At 38.3% G+C, this 19,626-nt stretch overlaps 2 protein-coding genes across 2 annotated transcripts; both read right to left on the bottom strand.

Moving 5' to 3' along the window:
- Positions 1 to 560: 560 nt before the first annotated feature.
- Positions 561 to 8,572, bottom strand: LOC141599586 (RNA polymerase II C-terminal domain phosphatase-like 3). The gene is made up of 12 exons (XM_074419657.1): positions 7,543 to 8,572; positions 7,053 to 7,185; positions 6,880 to 6,935; positions 6,716 to 6,776; positions 5,278 to 6,624; positions 3,812 to 4,333; positions 2,959 to 3,105; positions 2,593 to 2,861; positions 2,400 to 2,511; positions 2,040 to 2,297; positions 1,584 to 1,630; positions 561 to 1,467 (listed from the first exon to the last, which is right to left on the bottom strand). Exons 1-12 carry the CDS (start codon positions 8,052 to 8,054, stop codon positions 1,404 to 1,406), a joined length of 3,528 nt encoding a protein of 1,175 aa, XP_074275758.1. The 5' UTR covers positions 8,055 to 8,572; the 3' UTR covers positions 561 to 1,403.
- A 3,019-nt stretch (positions 8,573 to 11,591) lies between these two features.
- LOC141599534 (RNA polymerase II C-terminal domain phosphatase-like 3) lies at positions 11,592 to 18,414 on the bottom strand. Its single transcript, XM_074419573.1, has 12 exons — positions 17,528 to 18,414; positions 17,131 to 17,263; positions 16,881 to 16,936; positions 16,721 to 16,781; positions 15,284 to 16,627; positions 14,297 to 14,872; positions 13,788 to 13,934; positions 13,420 to 13,688; positions 13,233 to 13,344; positions 12,804 to 13,061; positions 12,390 to 12,436; positions 11,592 to 12,282 (listed from the first exon to the last, which is right to left on the bottom strand). The coding sequence occupies exons 1-12, from the start codon at positions 18,001 to 18,003 to the stop codon at positions 12,219 to 12,221; spliced, it is 3,543 nt and encodes a 1,180-aa protein (XP_074275674.1). The 5' UTR covers positions 18,004 to 18,414; the 3' UTR covers positions 11,592 to 12,218.
- Positions 18,415 to 19,626: the final 1,212 nt, after the last annotated feature.

Raw genomic sequence — 19,626 nt, 5'->3', positions numbered from 1 at the left:
CTTTGTTAGGTTCCTTTATTTGTAAGAAAAAGAGAGGTGGTGATGTTTCCATGAATGGCAAATCCCATGTTGATTGCTGTAATAGGATCTGCCTTTCATTGTTTGAAAAAGACAATATTTTGACCACCAAAATACAGACAGTATTACAGTGACATCTAATGCAGGGAAGACAGTAACAGACTATATTGCCACCACCACCAGAACATAACATTCTGAGCTTTCAACATCATGGACAACACAATTATTGACCGTAAAGGTTTACACAAATTCTCATTTAAGACGGAAATATCCGTCTTAAGCCAAGACGGAAATGTTTATTTAGAGTGACAGCGTCAAATGTTAACCGAGATAATACAAGGCTTAAATGCTTTTTGTAATGAAATAGTGTCATTCTCACATTCAAGAAGTCAAGTATATGAAATATAGAGTTATATACGCATGAAAAAGAGATTTTGTACAAGGAAATTAACGTTAGAGACTAGCATCAAATAATGTCATGTAAAAAAATTATTTTGTTGTTTATATATTTGGTTGTGAGAGATTATTTTTATCGGAAATAATTGAGACACAAGAAGATATTTGTGATACACATTTGCAAAATTCTACAAGTTATAATCATGGCTGTGATTGGTTTTTTCATATTCTTTTTCCAAAGATGTCCATATAATTCCCATGCCCCCAACAGATTAATTATAATTCTAGTTAATTTCATGAATTAATCCAACAATTCCACTGGCCTCTAGTTTCAAGTTCAAAACAGTATTAGCCGCGACTTGGACATGAATAATCGATCTTCACCAACAAAACCATACACACAGCAAAGCCAACAAATTCAGACGAACCATAGTTTTCTACCTCAAACTTTGGCTCCCTCTCTAAAAGGTATCAAAGCCAGAATTTCCTCCCTACCCTAATCCTTGGGAATTCTCTCGCCCTATGCTTGAGAAAACGAGGTAAAAAAAGCCAAGGACAGGTCCCCTCATCCAAACTTATGGCTATAAAAGGTCGATTAACATGTATCGAAGACATTCAAACCCCCCAACCCAATGGCCAGCTGCCCTAGAATGGTTGAAAGGCTACCCACTAAGTTTCCAACCAGAATAAGACGCAAGGTTGGTTTGGATGCAATTGTAGAAGGAATCAAGGAAACGAAGGGGAGAGTAAGGAACTAAGGATAAGGAATGTGGGGGAGGGGGGAATGTACATCATATGGTGTTTTCCTTCCCTAAGTTTCCTACGTCGGGCGGATTTTAATTAGGCTTATAAGAGCGAAAATGGTCTCATTTCGTTTCCCTCACCTCCATTACCCTCCAACCCAAACTCGCTATCCAAATAATAGATATTATACATCTCCCTTTCCCTCCCCTCGTTTTCCTTCTTGATCTATCTATCCAGATAAGGGATTAAGGTTTAATAGCAAAATCCTGCTCGTTTGCCCTTCGATAAAGTACAGCAGAAGCTTCCACCCTGTATTGCCCAATAGGAATGAAAGAAAAACATCACAAGTCTAAACATAAGATAACAAAAGAAACTCGAATATAGTAAGTAAAGCTTTAGTTGGAGAAAAAGACACATATCCTCACCAGCTAGGGTACACAGCAAATCTTCCGGTTGAAAGAGCCCAGTTCACCTGTTTCAGGTTAAAGATGATAACTGCACTCAGTAGGGAGCACGGCAAGACACGCAAATTACATAAATAAAATGAAATAGGTGAACCCCTCACCAGAAACGTTGCAATCACATAATCAAATAAGTTATTAACTAACACGGTAACACCCTTCCATCCCATATATATATCGTGGCCATTTGGCTTTGCCAGTCAAATAATTGACCAAAATTTTCTCATTACACACTTCTAACAACATTTCTATAAAAAGCAAATATGAAGATTTTTTTTTTGGGGAAAATTCAAGCTACGCAAAATTTATCTTGAACATCTAGTTATATTTATAAATAAAAACAGTTAAAAGTTGGAATGTTTTAACTTTTAACTATCAAAGTTAATGGGGACAATAACAATGTGATTGAGGCAATAATACCTTATCTGTTCCTGGAGCATTGGCTACTACATGGGTGACTTGTTCATCGATTTGGTTGGTACAGACGGCACCAAATTGCTCAGCTGTCTGCCAAAGGGGATATAAATGCGGATTGGCTTCCCCAACAGGGAAAACCCTGCTGAAAAGAATACGGCAGCCAGCCAAAACACTTCTTTGCTCAGAAGCCAAGATGTTTCTAACGTCCACATCATCTAGTGACTTGTTGGCAAAAAAGTTCTTATGCAATCTCTCTATGACCTGGTTCATGTAAAGATACAGTATAGCATCATTTGCCAATGTATCACCGCGATAAAAAAAAATAAGCAAAAAAAAAAAAACAATACTTTCCATGAAACTTACACTTAAACAGCATGCCAAGGTTCCATCCTCTGGTCTCTCATCGCGATCACAATCAAGAAGAGAAGGACCTGAAAGCCCAAAGTGTCTCCTACTACAAGGGAAATAAAGATACCTGCGACCAAATGGTATGTGGGAATTAAGATTAAAGTGTCAAAATTGTGTGGGACGTGTAAGTTGATTCATACCCACTCACCTTTCCACAAGTATTAGGTTTAGCTTGTTATGAGGCCAAACTCTAACAGAATCATCTATGATTACAACGGAAGATTCCATACCCAGAACACCCTCTAAATCTTTACTCTTGAGCACCTTATCATCCCCGTCCAAGGGTTCACCATCATCCCCTCGTGAGATCACTCGCCCCGAAAACAAATTTCCTTTAGGATCTAGCAGTTTAGCCATCTCGGTAGCATATAACTTGTTCCCCATAGTATAAAGATGTAGTTCATAAAGCTTACAAGCCTGAAATGACAATAGCACAAAGACTTTAGACCCTAGAAACAAAATAATGATTCAGGAAAGTATGAAGGTAAAGTTACGTTAGGGAAGAAACGTGTACCTTTTCCAGAAAATTCCAGATACCAGGTCGCAATTTCGTCCACATTCCCATACGTGGGAAACGAAAAAGATGGCGCTGTGGTTGTTCCCGATCGTGTTCCTCTTTTTTTCTCAATATCTCATCATGTCTAGGATCCACTTCCGCAAACTGTGATGAGCATAATCAGAAAAGATCTATCTTAATTCAGTACTAACTTCTCCCTCTGTCCATGAATAAATATTTTAGGAAGTTCATGAGCGAACTTCCTATTTGGAATATTTCATATTTGTATGTGACTTATGATCATTATGGTTTATGACCCCTACAAATTTCACCAACTTAAATTTCATCCACATATTCACATGTTTTTCTGTTCCTTAGTCCTTACAACACAGTGACACACTAGAAGCTCGGAACGACAGGGTTGTTATGCTCATTACTAAACTTGTTGAAGAGATGAAATATAACCAAGGTATATCTTTTCTATCAGAGGTTGAATCCCAATTTGTGGCCAGAGGGGACACCAAAGGCCTCCACCCTTCTATCCCTTGGATAGATAGAGAGGGAGGGCAGGGCTTTGGTTTTTTCAGGTTGTCAAAGAGTTTACCAATGGTTCTTCGTGTTGTCAAATAATTGAACAACGAAAATAGATGGCGAATGCTTTATCGAATTGATCGAGTCATGTAGGAGCAAGGTTCAAGTCTGTTAGGATGCCTCAGCTGCATACAGCATACATCACTACTGCGCTTAAAAGTTCGGGGTTGTTTATTATTCCAAATTTTTTAAAAAACTTGCTTAAGTTATGGTAGGTGTAACTTGTAAGTATAATATTATCCATGCTAGAATTACCATAAAACCTTAAATCGACACCCACCTTGGCTGAGTTCAGCAGCGTGTGATCCAAATCTAACACAAGGCACAACTTGCGGGAATCAAACATTTGCTTTTGCTCATCCATCCTTCTGGCCCTTTCTTGCTGGATAGCTGCCTTTTCTTGAGCATCATATCCTTCAAAAAGATGTTCAACGTCTCCCCAGTGATTCTGTGATGAAGGACGATCAGCAACAGCCTCTTCGGGCCTTAACGCAGATTTAACTGACTCGCTGGAATTAACACTTGCTCTGTCAAGATTAACTGGAAGTGGTGTCTGCACACTGGACGTTTCAGAGGCAGTGATTATGTCGGCAATATTTTTTAATTTTGTAGTGAACTGCTTAGCAATATCCGGCAAATCTGGGGAAGAATTTGTATTAATATTGTCTTTAACTCCTTGGATGGCTGCATTAGGTAAAACCTTTACTTTATTATCGTCAGTCTTTTGAGTTGCATTGGACTGCAAGGCACGGCGAGGGTCACGAGGTTTCATCCGATGTTTTGCTAGGTCTTCCTGAGGACCCTGCAAGTATTCAATACATGTTAGCCTCAGTAGTAACACTGAGGGTCATAACACTCCAAAGTTCTTTGATAATGGATCTGAATGAATCATCACTGAAATCATGAGCAACCTAAAGAAAGAATGTGTGCTGACAAGAAGCCAGCTACAAAAATAAGAGCAGTATATCATCCCAAGACATAATTAAACTTCTACATGCAGTCTGCACCAACAACGAAGAATCGCCGCAGTATTAGGAATGGACCGCAGTTGCAGACGGCGAAGAATGGAAACAAAATTAACTTAAAACCTTCCATTAACTTTCTTTTTGGGGAGGGAGCTAACTTCTAGAATGTGCGAGACACAACAAGACACAAGGAGCAATGAGGAAAGTGGAAACATGAGCCTCATACACATAACGCACTTTGTCTTTGCAACCAAAATTGTATTTCCAAAATAAAATTGTCAGCACCCATACCCCTTGGATTTTAAAGAGGGTTACCAGTAAAATAATAAAAACAAATAAATGCTCCCTCCATCCCAGTCATTTGTTTAACTATTCCATTTTTGGGCGTCTCATTCATTTGTTTACCCCTATTTTGGGAATTATTTGGGGGTAATTTGATCATTCATGTGTATTTTGGGTCGACTTGTCATCCAATAACAATATCTACAAACAAATCCCTTTCACTCTACTTGGTCTTCCTGCCAAAACCGAAGGTAAACAAATGATCGGATGAAGGGAATAAATAAAAGCTAGGTATATTGAGGCAAAGGGTAGGGCGCAACAGAACCAGAAGAAATAAAAATGAAAATTGCATAGTAGTGTGCCTTGTTCGCCAGCCTTGAGAAAAGGCATACCTACGGCGCCCTAAAGCACTTTGACTAGTGACACAGTTTTGAGCCTTGCACTTTTCAAACATAGAGGGAGGATGAGAAACATAGAGCAAATAAAAAATCGCCCTTACAGCTATCTGAGAAGGGATCTGAAGCGGACTCGCCCCAGAAGAAATTGTTGGAGCAGTGATTGGCAATGACACTTGTCCCCTTACTGAATCCGAATTTGCTGAATGTGATATTTTCGGTAGCAGGTCACTGAATTTCTGTTGATTCTTAAATATATTAATTAATGCTGCTGAATTGCCAGAAAAGCCTTTCAATAAAGATTGCAAGGGATCCATAGGGCTGTCATTTGTTACCGGCTGTGATATAACACCAACTGGACCACTGGCATTTACACTATTAATCCCAGGAGTACCAGTAACAGCAATCGATTTCCTAGGATCAGTCGCTGGTCCAAGAAAACTTTTAACATCCGGCCCAATATTTCCAGGCACAGTCTCCACTTCATTCACATTTGTTGATGACATATGTGTAATGTCAAGGCCACTCTTCTGCCTTTTCGAGTCAGGATTGCCGTCTACAGGACATTCAGCCTTCTTCTTTGAATTCATTATCTCCCCCAATGATTCCAATTTAGGGGACGAACGAGGCAACAGTGGAGAAGGACAAAAACTAAGGTCGATAGAGCCTGAATTAGAAGTAAGACGTCGAAGCCTAGGATCTCGACTCTTTCCAGAGGACCGGGATGCAGTATTTATCTCCATATTAGAAGCTCCAGAACTATTACCACTTGCTAATTCTCGGGCAACTGGAATGCTAGTAACAATGGGAGATGAAATACGTGGTTGTGTCAAGATAGGGGGATCTGCATTCTTAACATTGCTGTTATATGTAGTAAAACTAGTAACCTCGTTGTTGAGATCATCAACTCCTTCGTCCTTTCCATCTTCCGAAGGAGTGGGACTTGGAAGATTATCTTGTGTCGAAAAGGAACTCACACCAAATTTTTGTTGATAACTGGAGACAGCTTTCAATGCTGGAGTTTCATAAAGATGCATAGTAGAATTGTACAAGCCATGTGATATCTTTGGAGGAGCACCTGATTCAAAGAAAGGCAATGTGGGTGCTGATTTGCTAGTTGGAGAAGGGAGACTGTCCTCATCATGAACTTTGTGAAGGTCCAGAAGAAGACTAAAACCGCCTCCCTTAGCCTTCATGTTCGCTTGAAATTGGTTCATTGCACTGGATACAGCACTACTATTCTGTTTATCAGATTGATGCGTAGGTGAGTCCAACCCAGCTCTTTTCAAAAAGTCAGAATCACTGTCACCGTCTGTAACACTCATTGTGTTAGAATCAGTTAGAATTGCTTTATTATCATTTATAGGCAGCTCCTCCTGCTTGTCTATTGACTTGGGTTTTGGCGGAGAGGGTGGAGGCGGAGGATTGATAGCTGTGATCATGGCTTCTACCTAGGACACCATATAAAATTTCAGGTCAAATTTAAACTAACTCAAATTTTAACCACAGATGATTAATTAGTTGAGGGCAATCAAAGTAAACCTCTTTCCTCTGGTCCGAAGTAAAAAGAACAGAACTGAGTCCCATGACAAAATTGAGAAGCCTGCATTAAAAGGATATAAGGAAACAACGAAACAAACAGCCAAAGCGAAAGGAAATGAAATTTACGAAGTAAAAAACAAAGACGGGGGTGGGAAAGAAAAGACCTTATCATTTTCTCTTTATTCTGATCCCTTATAGTAGGGGTCATAGTAGAAAACACCTGCAAATAAAAACCAATTTAAGGTCGTCAACTAACTCGAAACTGCTCACGCATTACTGTGTTACGCAATAGTTTTACTACCAATGGCAAAAATAAGAACATGAGAGTCGGCCTTACAGAGTGTACACACAGAAAAGCAGAAAAAGCTTGTTTTATAAGATCATCTTTGGATGGAAACCAAGTGTGCAACACCAATTCTCTCAAGCTCTCCAGTGAACTCCTCAATCGAGCGCACACGATATCAAACGACCTATCATCAACATTATGAACAAACAAGTAATCAGAGTTAAAACCACTCAAAAAGCAAGTACTCATTTCATCTCCGTCATATGTTTACCTTTCTTACTCTTTGTAAGAGATATTCTAATCAAACGTAAACAAATGACTGGGAGTAAAGGGCGAACCTAGAACTAAAATGTTGTTTATACTTATGTTAAGGTCACATATTTAAGAATCTTAAGGTAGCAAAAAGCGACAATCTTAACCATTTTATGCAAGTTTGGGGTAGCGGGTGCTACCCTTTGCTACTAGCTAGGTTCCCTCGACTGGGACAGATGGAGTAAAAGGAAACAGTGTAACCAAAACTAAAACCAATCGTAAAACATACTTATTAGCTTCAGCAGCAGTGACATTGTCAAGAACTTTACGAATAGAAGAAACTTGCATTTCCAATTCACCATCTTCAACCTCTTCCTTTTTACCACCATTTTTGCTTTTATCATCCTTACTATCTTCACCGTCCTCGAATTCGCCATCAATTTCACCTTCCTCCAATTCACCTTCTTCCTTTTCACTATCAGATTTATCATCAACTTTCATTTCACTATCATTATTCTTATCTTTCGGATTATCGAGCTCGACTAAAACATCATTAAGAGGCTTATTCTGTACAGCTTGAGCCCATGCTAAATTGTATAACCCTGACGCACCTCCGTAACCTCGAGGATACGAATATTTATACACATCCTTCATCCAATACCTATTTTTATTGCTGTTACTATTGTTATTATTGTTGTTGTTGTTGTTGTTCGTCGCTTCCGATGCCGCTGCTGGTTTCGTATCCGGTAATTCTCCACTTTCCGCACCACCACAACCGCCACCGCCGCCGCCGCTACTCATTTTGTAAAATCTAGGGTTTTAGTACCTCCGACAACACCGATATCCGATCTATCAATTCGATTCGATTCGATTCGATTCAACAATCGCAGAACGTTAGCGAAACAATCGCGATTATAAGGTTAATTTGGTTAGGACTTAGGAGATAAAATTAGGATTATTCACGAAATTAGGGTTTCAGAAATGAGAAATTAGTTTGCAAGCAGATTCAGAATAATGGTAATAGGAACTGTAGATTGTTGGACATCAATCGCTGGGGAACAAGAGATTGGCGATCTCCGTCGAATAATTTGCAGATCTAGCAGAGAAAAGGCAGCAGCAGTGAGAATACGATAGTTATTTTATCCCCAAAAGTTGAAGATTCACGGCTCTAATTCTAGAGTATTGGCAGCTAATCTCAGATGCATTTCATTTTAAATTTTAAATATTTATTCTCGACTCCATCCATTTTATGGTATTCTTTCCATTTATTGTTGACCTGAACTGAATTTGAACAATGGAACTCAACTAAAATAAGGGGTTGTTTGGTTGATCAAGGAACTTAATTTTTCTAGAAAAATGCAATTCATGGGAATTAAGTTCCCTCATCAAATTCAGGTGAATTTGGGAAAAGTGTTTGGTTGCTCATGCAGGAATTAAATTCCATAGGAACTTGCGATAACCAAGGGGGAGTAGGTAAGCAACTTCCCACCTCATGTAGGCATTGGAAATTCCTGGAAAGTTCTAATTCCTACATTTTGTAAAATTTATGGCAACTTATTAACCCATGTTTTTCAAAATCATGGAATTTTCCAATGCCTATGTTTTCTAAGTGGCAACCAAACGACCCCTAAGTGTTAATCGGTAAAATTAAGTTGAACTGAATTGAATTAGGCTGAAATTAAGCCAGAAGGAACGGGGCCTTCTTTCATATACATGATTTTTTTTCCGTTGAGATGTTTGAAAATACATAATTGATTTCATTTTTATGATGTAAGTTGAAACTTAACTGTTAATATTTAATTTCAATTCTAATGTCATAAACCCGTTTGAAGATCACTTGGAATTCATTTATGAATTCTCAAGGGTGTTTTAGAAAACTATGTAATTAAAACTAGAATTGTGTAATTTATTGTGACAAGTTTGAGATTACGGAAAATTCACGTGGTACCCTCGAACTTTTCCATTTTGCACATGGTACCCTACTTTTTAAGTTTGTGTACATTATACCCTCTATGTTTGATTTTTATGCACAACATACCCCTTTTGTCGCTGTAAAAAAACTCAATTGCGCATAACTCCTAGACTGGAATTCTGAATCGACCAATTTTTTTTCCTAAAATGATTATCTCATCATAATTTACGATTTGTGAAAAAAAAAATTGTCGACTGACATTTTATAGGGTTTTTTTTAACGAAAATCTCAAATCAACCATATCTTCGATCTTAAATTTCCGAATGACCATTTTCGTTTTATCAATCTATAGATCTCGGAGAGATAATCAATTTGAAAAAAAAAAAAAAATCAATTCCGATTTCTGGTCTATAATTTATGACCAATTGAAAATTTTAAAAACGATAAAAAGGCAAGTTGTGCTTGAAAATCAAATTTTAAGGATATTATGTGCACAAACTTAAAAAGTTGGGTACCACATGAAAAATGACAAATTCTGAAGGTACCACGTGAATTTTCCGAACAGATTATTATCCTTTGTGGAAAAAAATTTGAATAAAATAAATAAATATAGTAACGGAAAATACTTATGACATGGAAAAAAAATATTGGGACCAAATTTGCGTCATAAGAAAAGTTTATTGGAAGAGATCGGAAAGCGATAGAATTGAAACGACTATTATTAGGTAGAGATTTGAGAGCTTACAGTTTAACTTTTAGCTATGTTGAAATTGATAAGCATTTGAGCAAAATTCCAATTTCAAATTTTAAAGTTGTTTCCATGCATGGGCGGGGGAGGTGATTTCGGAGGTGAAGTAAGGTTCGTTTAGGTTTTTGGTGGTGGTTGTGTCAGTGGTGTGAGAATTTGAATAAGGGAGGGGCAAAGGTTTATACAACGGGTAATGTGGTGCTAGCGTCGGCGACCACAAAAGAGTGTCGTCAGCGCAACGGTAATTAGACGTGCAATGTGGTGATGGTTGATGGGAGTGGTAATGTTGATAATGGGCGGCTAGGATAAGCGAGGCAACAACCATATTAGGGAAGTGAGGCAAGAGGGGGTGGGTTATCTTAGGTAGGTATTGATAAACAACCTTTATAAATTATGCTTATATTCTACTCGGGCAACTCGGCTATTGATAAAATAAAAATGGTTAATTTCAAATTTCTCAAAAATCTCTTCATATGTTTAAGTAGTTACACTTAGTGTCCCTTAAGACAATCATATCTGTTTTAAGTGAAACAATGAGTAAAAACTACCAAATAGGTAAGATTTGGTCGACCACCTTCAAAGACCGGTCATCTCTAAAAAGTTAGACCTTTATGATGACCACCCGCACGGCCGCACCCACCTCTTTTGATGCACGTCCCACAAAACCGTCGATGAAGAAGGCATTGGTGTTTGTCGAAAGCATTAGAGGACTCGATATAGTTTGTGGTGGTGGTCGAAGGAAGTACCAAGCTTTGGCTAGATTTAGGGTGAAGAAGGTTGGTTGGTGGTGATAGAAATAAGGAGGGTGTTTGTGGTCTAGGCTAAGATGCAGATAGTAAGGGTGGTGTTGGTGGTCCCGACTTGAAAGGTGGTGGCTACTGGCTAGGTTGGTTGTGACTTGTAAGAGATGTTTGTTGTGCTGGAGGATTGTGTGAAAAAGGATTAAACAGGGTTAGAAACCGTATATTTGACTTGGATTTCAATTTTAACAAAGCCTAATCTGATACCGTTTTTAAAAGTCGTATCGTATATACAGAAATTCGTGTAATCACTTAAAATACTTGATTACATTCACATTATAAAAGCGTATCATATACTTTTGCTCACGCATATAGAGGTAGATGAATCAAGACTATCATTCCTTGGACATTTAGCGTATTTTCTCCTCCATCTATTTGTTTCGTTTTATTCTTTAAGACGAATAGGTCCATCTTAACCAAGAAATTTTATTAAGTTAACATCAGCACAACAGTCAACATCATGCACAGATACGAATGTTGGTTTGAACCTCATTTGTTCTTATCATTACTTGCGTATTTGGCGACAACAAATATGTCAAAACATTTTACTGCCTAATACGAGTAAAAGATACATTTTCCTTTTCGGATTAGCTTTGTTGTCCTTTTACCTCAGACTACTAGTGTTAACGTCGTGATGATTCATTGATCAAACTCACCCTGATTAATGAGAAACTCAAATAAAATTAAATAAAATAAAAATAAATTTAATTTGTTCATTTGTTGGTATATTGTCAAATGAGATGATTTTCTTTTTCATTGACACTCCTCAACTTTGGGTATTTCATTATCACTGAGATGGTTTTTTTTTTTTTTTTTTTTTTTGTTTCAAATTTTTTTTTTCCTTTTTAAGTTCGTCCATAAGAGTCATAGACTCCCAATGCCTCAACAAGTTAATTATAATTTCCAGTTAGTTTCATGAATTAATTCAAATATGCAACTGGCCTTTAGTTTCCAAATTCAAACCATTATACGGGTCGTAGCAATTAGCCGAGACTTGATAATTCCTTTCTCTGATTCATCTACTGCCATCCCTCTCAACAATGTGTCACCCAAAAATTGATCTCATTCCCTTTTCTGTATCAATCAACCCCTGACCTAAATCTTTAGGGATTCTCTTCTCATAGGGTTAGGCGAAGCCCTGATGACAAAAGCTAAAGATATTCAGTAGCGAATAGCATGTATCACCAACCTCCTCCTCCAGTACTGACCTCATGCACGGTTACCCAGAAATGGTCGAAAACTTACCCTCAACTGGCGTTGCTATCAGAATAAAAACGTAAGGTGCTTGTTTGGATGCAGTTGAAAGGGAAGAGGACGAAGAGCGGAACGGAGGAAGGCATATGGTGTTTTCCTTCTGGAACTTCCCTAAAAGGACTTTAATTTGGCTTGTGCAGAGAATATGGATTTTCCATTTTACTCACACCACCAGTTCCCTCAAACCCCATCTTACTAACCAAATTTCTCTCCCTCTGTATCCTTCCACATCCCTCTATCCAAACATATGGTTAAGGTTTAATAGCAAAATCGTGCTCTCTTGCCCTTCGATAAAGTACAGCAGAGGCTTCCACCCTGTATTACCAAGTCCGAAGAAAAACATCACACGTCTAAAACATTTAATGATAATAGCTATTTGACTATAATAAGAATAACTTCAGTGGAAGAGCACAATTCCTCACCAGCTAGGATGCACTACAAACCTTCCGGTTGAAAGAGCCCAGTTAACCTGTTTCAGATTAAAATGTTAAGAGCAATCAGTAGGAACAGGAAAAGACAAACATTACTCGGGTATAAATGAAATAAGTAAACTCCTCACCAGCAACATTGCAATCGCATAATCAGATGGTACTTAACTAAAATTCTCTCCATTCCATACATACGGTCCCCATTTGACTTTAGCAGTCAAACAATGTCAACAGTAACCAATATTTTCTAACAAAATACACCAACTACAATCTTTTTTTAAAAAGATAGTATGCAAATTTTTCATTGTAAATCAACATGCACCTACTGGTCGAAGTCAAAATGCTTTGACGAGTAATATAAAGTTTATAAATTGGAGACAATAAAAAATGGATGAACATTAGGAATACCTTGTCTGTTCCTGGAGCATTGGCTACTACATGAGTAACTTGTTCATCTATTTGGTTGGTGCACACAGCACCAAATTGCTCGGCTGTCTGCCAAAGGGGATATAGATGGGGACTGCTTTCGCCAACAGGGAAAACTCTGCTGAAAAGAATGCGGCAGCCAGCCAAAATACTTCTTTGCTCAGAAGCCAAGATGTTTCTAACGTCTACGTCATCTAGCGACTTGTTGGCAAAAAAGTTCTTATGTAATCTCTCTATGACCTGGTTCATGTATAGATAGTTAGATATACAATAGTATCATCCACCAATGTATCTCCCTGATAAAATAAATATACTCCCTCCGCCTGAGTCATTTGTTTACCTTTGAATAAAAGAGGTAAAGAAAATGATTTGGATGCATGTAGATAAAATTAAACTTTTCCCAAGACTTACTCCTAAACAGCATGCCAGGGTTCCATCCTCTGGTCTCTCGTCACGATCACAGTCAAGAAGAGAAGGACCTGAGAGCCCAAATTGTCTCCTACTACAAGGGAAATACAGATACCTGCCCCAAAGGAAATGTGAGCACATACAAAAAAAAGCCAATATTATGTCATATAGGTGCTTCATAATCACTCACCTTTCCACGACTATTAGGTTAAGCTTGTTATGTGGCCAAACTCTAACAGAATCATCTATTATTACAACGGAAGATTCCATGCCCAGAACACCGTCTAAATCTTTAGTCTTGAACACCCTATCATCCCCGTCCGAGGATTCGCCATCATCCCCTCGTGAGATTACTCGCCCAGCAAACAAATTTCCGTTTGGATCTAGCAATTTAGCCATCTCAGTGGCATACAATTTATTCCCCATGGTATAAAGATGTAGTTCATAAAGCTTACTAGCCTGAAATGGCAATAGCACAAAGACTTGAGTCCCTCAAAACAACACACACGATTCTCTCCAGTATTCATGGTAAACTATTTTTTCGGAAGAAACATGTACCTTTTCAAGAAAATTCCAGACACCAGGCCGCAATTTCGTCCACATTCCCATACGTGGGAAGCGAAAAAGATGGCGTTTTGGCTTTTCACGATCATGTTCCTCTTTCTTTCTCAAGATCTCGTCATGTCTAGGATCCACCTCCACAAACTGTGATGAGATGATCAGAAGCAATCTATCTAAAACGCAAATTAAGTACTACCTCCATCCCATTATTATTGTCCTCATTTGACATGGTGGTTTAAAGTTGTTGATTTTGATAGATATTTTCTCACAACAGAAATAGTTTCAATCTTTTACAAGATCGTGCAAATAAATTGTTTTTAAAAACCCAACATGTCCAACATATACAAGCATTGTTTCAAGTTTTAATATATTTGGAGGAATTGATAATCAAAATTGACACAAGCTAGTCAAATGGAGACAGCAAATTCGGGATGGAGAAAATATAACATTATTCATGTTAGAATTACCATAATATACCACATTACCACCTTAAAACAGATGCTAACCTTGGCTGAGTTCAGAAGAGTGTGATCCAAATCTAACACAAGGCACAACTTGCGGGAATCAAACATTTGCTTTTGCTCGTCCATCCTTCTAACCCTTTCTTGCTGAATAGCTGCCCTTTCTTGAGTATCATATCCTTCAAAAAGATGTTCAACATCTCCCCAGTGGTTCTGTGATGGAGGACGACTGGCAACAGCCTCTTCAGGCTTTAATGCAGACCCTGAGTGGTGATCAACAGTTCTTACTAATGCAGAATTAACACTCGCTTTGTCTAGATTAACTGTGAGCGATTGAGAACCTATTGAAGGTGAAGTCAGCACCCTGGACGTTTCGCAGGAGGTGATTATGTCTGCGATATTTTTCAAGTTTTTTGTGAACTGCTTAGCAATATCCGGCAGATCAGGGGTTGAAAAAGAGGATGTAGAATTTGTATTGAAATTGTCCTTAACTCCTTGGTTGGTTACATTAAGTAAACCATTAACTTTATTATTGCCAGTCTTCTGAGTTGCATTTGACTGCAGGACACGGCGAGGGTCACGAGGTTTCATTCGATGTTTTCCTGGGTCTTCCTGTGGGCTCTGCATGTAGAACTGCCACATGTTAGCCTCAGAACACGACCAATGAATCACAAAGCTTCACATTTCATTGTTTATGGGTTGAGATATAACATTACTGAAATCATGATAAACTAAAGAAAAGAATGGCTGCTTATAACAAACCAGCTAATAAACCACATTTATCCTCTTTACGCAATATAAATTTTCACATGCCCTCACACCACACAAACAGCCAGGACTTGCAGCACTTCTAGAACTGGTCCTCACATGAAGAGAACTAACACAATCGCGTAAAGAGGTCCAGTTCTAGAAGTCCTTCATGTGATGTTATTTTTATTGTGTTAGTTGTGCTTCATTGTTAGGTTATTTTTATTGTGGTAGTTGTTCTCTTCATGCGAGGGAGAAAGAGATATAGAAAACAGAAAGCATCACCGTTGCAGTTATCAGAGGAGGAGAACAGGTCTGAAGCGGTCCAACCCCAGAAGACATTGTTGAAGAAGTGGTTGGCAATGACACTTGCACTTGTACTGAATTTGAGTTTGCTGACTCTGATACTTTTGGTAAAGGCTCGTTAATTTTTTGCTGCTCCTTCAATATATTGACTAATGCTGCTGGATTGCCAGAAAGGCCATTCAATAAAGACTGCAAGGGGTTCATATAGCTGCCATTGTTTACCGGCTGTGATATTGTACCTATTGGCCCACTGGTACTAATACTACTAATCCCAGGACTAACAGTAATACCAACCGATTTCCTAGGATCAGTTGGAGGTCCGAGAAAACTGCTAGCATACGAGCCAATACTTCCACGTACAGTCTGCACTTCATTCACATTTGTAGACATATATGTGGTTTCAAGGCCACTCTTGTGCCTTTTCAATGCAGGACTATCCACCACAGGACCTTCAGGCTTCTTCTTTGGATTCATTTTCTCTCCCAACGACTCCAATTTAGGGGCCGAGACAGGCAACAATGGAGAAGGACAAAAACTAAGGTCAATCGAGCTCGAATTAGAGCTAAGACGCCGCAGCCTAGGATCTCGACTCTTTCCAGAAATCCGAGATGCAGGATTAATCCCCACATTTGAAGTTCCAGCACTAATACCACTAACCAATTCTTGGTTAGCTGGAAGGATAGAAGCAATAGCAGATGATGTAGATGGTTGCGTCAACATAGGGTGAATAGCATTCTTAACATTGCTGTTATTACCAAAACTATTAACCTCTCCATTGGAAACATCAACTCCTTCTTCATTGCCATCCTCTGAAGGAGTAGGACTTGGAAGTCTATCAGGGGTCATAAAAGAACTTGCGCCAAATTTTTGTTGGTAGCTGGACATAGCTTTCATTGCCTGAGTTTCATAAGGATGCATGGCAGAATTGTGCAAACCATGTGATATCTTAGGAGGAGCACCTGATCCGAAGTAAGGAAATGTGGGTGCTGTTTTGCTAGTTGGAGATGGGAGACTGTCCTCATCATGAACTTTGTGAAGATCCAGCAAAAGACTAAAACCACCTCCCTTGGCCTTCAAGTTAGCTTGAAATTGATTCATTGCATTGCCTAACACGTCACTGTTCAGTTTATCAGATTGATGAATAGGTGAGTCCAATCCAACTCTTTCCGAAAAGTCAGAACAGCTGTCACCATTAATGACACTCGCTGTGATAGAATCAGTTATAATAGCTTTATCATTATTTATGGGCAACTCCTCCTGCCTGTCCATGGACTTGGGTTTTGGCGGAGAGGGAGGATTAACAGATGCGATCATGGCCTCTACCTGAGACAGAAAAATATCACTCCTGTCAAACTTAAAACTAACTCAAATTCAACCGTAAATGACAAATAATTAGTTGAGGGAAACGAAGTAAACCTCTTTCCTCTGGTCCAAAGTAAAGAGAATAGAACTAAGGCTCATGACAAAGGTGAGAAGCCTGCATTTAAACGAATATAAGTAAACAACATAACCAAAAAAAAAAAAAAAAAAAAAAAAAGCAAAAGAAAGATCATCTATGTCATGAAGAAGAAAAGACCTTGACATTTTATCTCTATTCTGATCCCTTACAGTAGGATTCATATGAGAGAACACCTGCAAATAGAAATCACATATTAAGGTCCTCGTTTAACTAAAAATTGCTCACACAATAATACTCCTATTTTGTATTATTATCCTCTTCCCAACTTGATTTATCCCCGTTCGATTTTGACAGTCTAACTTCTATTATTAATGTCCAACATTTTCGTATAATCACAACAAAATAAAAAAGGGAAAGTCAAGCTTACAGAGTAAACACATAGAAAAGCAGAAAAGGATTGTTGAATAAGATCATCCTTTGAAGGAAACCAAGTGTGCAATACTAATTCTTTCAAGCTCTCCAGTGAACTCCTCAATCGAGCACACACGATATCAAATGACCTATCATCATCATCATCATGACAAAGTTAAAGCCAATCAAAACGCAATGTTAAAACAACTGAAAAGCAGTGTATGTATGACTGCATTCATAGTTGTAACCGACTGAAAATCATTGTAATCGAAGATAGTGCAATCGAAGTTAAAATCAATCAGAAAACAGGGTAATCAAATCAAAGGAATATAGTAAAACCGAGCTAAAAGCAGTGCAATCAAAGTTCAAACTAATCAACAAGCAATGTGAAACCGAATAGCGAAAAATCATACTTATTAGCTTCAACAGCAGTGACATTATCAAGAACTTTACGAATTGAAGAAACTTGAATCTCCAATTCACCATCTTCAATCTCTTCCTTTTTACCACCACCTTTGGTGTTATTATCCTTATTATTACTATCTTCACCGTCCTCGAATTCGCCATCGATTTCACCTTCCTCCAATTCACCTTCCTCCATATCACTATCAATTTTCTCATCATCAATTTTATTATTCTTGTCTTTGGTATTATCGAGCTCGACTAATACATCATTAAGGGGCTTATTCTGTACAGCTTGAGCCCATGCTATATTGTATAACCCTGATGCACCTCCGTAACCTCGCGGATACGAATATTTATACATATCCTTCATCCAATAACTATTTTTATTGCTGTTATTGTTACTGTTGTTGTTGTTGTTGTTAGTCGCTTCCGGCGGCGTTAATTCTCCGTTTTCTACACCGCCACCGCCGCCATTGCTGCCCATTCTATAGAATCTAGGGTTTTATTATCTCCGACAACAATAATACACAATCAATCGATTCGATTTGATTTAGTAATCAAATTTACAAGGCTATTAAATTAAGATTGTTAGCGAAATTAGGGTTTCAGATTTGGGGGAAAAATCTAGGTGAAAAATAATTGAATTTGGATTGAGTTGCGGCTGACGATGAATCGATGATAATACAAAATAATGAGAAGATGAATTCGCTGGAAAGATTGGCGATCATGCAATTATTTTGAGAGATGGAGATCTAAAACAAAAGCATGAACAGTAAGAACAAGATGGTTGTGTTGAATTTGCGTAGTGTGATTTGATTCCGGTCAAAAAGATACTCCGTGCTCTGTATGTAGTCGATTTTATAAATTAAAATTTCATCTACCGAGCCTTTTATTTGGCACAAATTTTATTATAGACGGATAGACGGGCCAAATACAATACCATTTTTCTAATAGGACAAACAACAAGTAGGGTGGTGGGGACAAAAAATATCACTATTTTCATTGTATTTGTCTTGTCTATAGCAATTATATAGCAAGACTAATTGTTTATTTGGACTTAATTTTATTCCTACAAAAGTTGATATACATAGAGCCTAGAGGTGGCAATTGGGTTTGGGTCGGGTCATATCGGATTTGGGTTATATCGGGTCAGTACACCCTTTTGAGTCGGGTTCAGATCGTTATCGGGTCGGTCATTTCGGGGTCAAATGATGTGTCGGGTCAGGTTTGGGTCGGGTACTATCGGGTCCAGCGATTTTATCGCATTACTTCAATTTTTGTCCATTAAAATTATTTTTTCGACCATTATTGGTTTAGTTAATTCATTATTAAGCCAAACGTATCAATCGAAACACTAAATCACTCTCATTTTGATCAATATTAAGCTTAGTAATTGTCGGATCATCAATTTAATCGGGTCAATATCGGGTTGGGACTGGTTCGGGTCACTAATTATGGGGTCGTGTCGGGTTACGGATCGTCATCGGGTCGGTCGGTTTTGGGTCACAAAATTCTCGAGTTCGATTGGGTCGGGTCAGCCTTGCGAACTCTAGATATAGGGTCTAAAGAAACTTTTGGTTACCATTATGAAGATATTCCGTATATGTCGATATTCCATATTGTATTATGATATATTGTACGTAGGATTCAGTATCCTTATCTCGGGATTTCCTAAACTAGCTAGGGTATGTCTTATTGTGCAAGTCATTAGATGCTATATAAACGATGTATTGTATTGTAATTGATATATGCAATAATAACATAATCTTTCCCAAATTCTTACATGGTATCAGAGCCCTAGGTTAAGAAAAGAAAAGAAATCATGACAAAGAGCGGCGGCACAGCTGGAGGCGATGGCAAGCAAATTCCGATGGCTATTCCGCAGTCATCACCATTGTACCTCCATCCCTCCGACAACCCAGATATCATGACTACTCAAACTGTGTTTAATGGTGACAATTATGATAATTGGTCTGATGCAGTTCGGATGGGACTTGAGTCGAAAAACAAATTGGATTTTCTTGATGGGAAAATCGAAGAACCGACAGTAGCCAAAGGAGAAGCAGAGACGGTAGAGCATGTTGCTTGGCGTCAGACGCCAGTGTAT

The sequence above is a fragment of the Silene latifolia genome, chromosome 1 (genome assembly GCF_048544455.1).
Source record: "Silene latifolia isolate original U9 population chromosome 1, ASM4854445v1, whole genome shotgun sequence".
Lineage (NCBI taxonomy): Eukaryota > Viridiplantae > Streptophyta > Magnoliopsida > Caryophyllales > Caryophyllaceae > Silene > Silene latifolia.
This window is presented reverse-complemented; position numbering and strand designations above follow the sequence as displayed.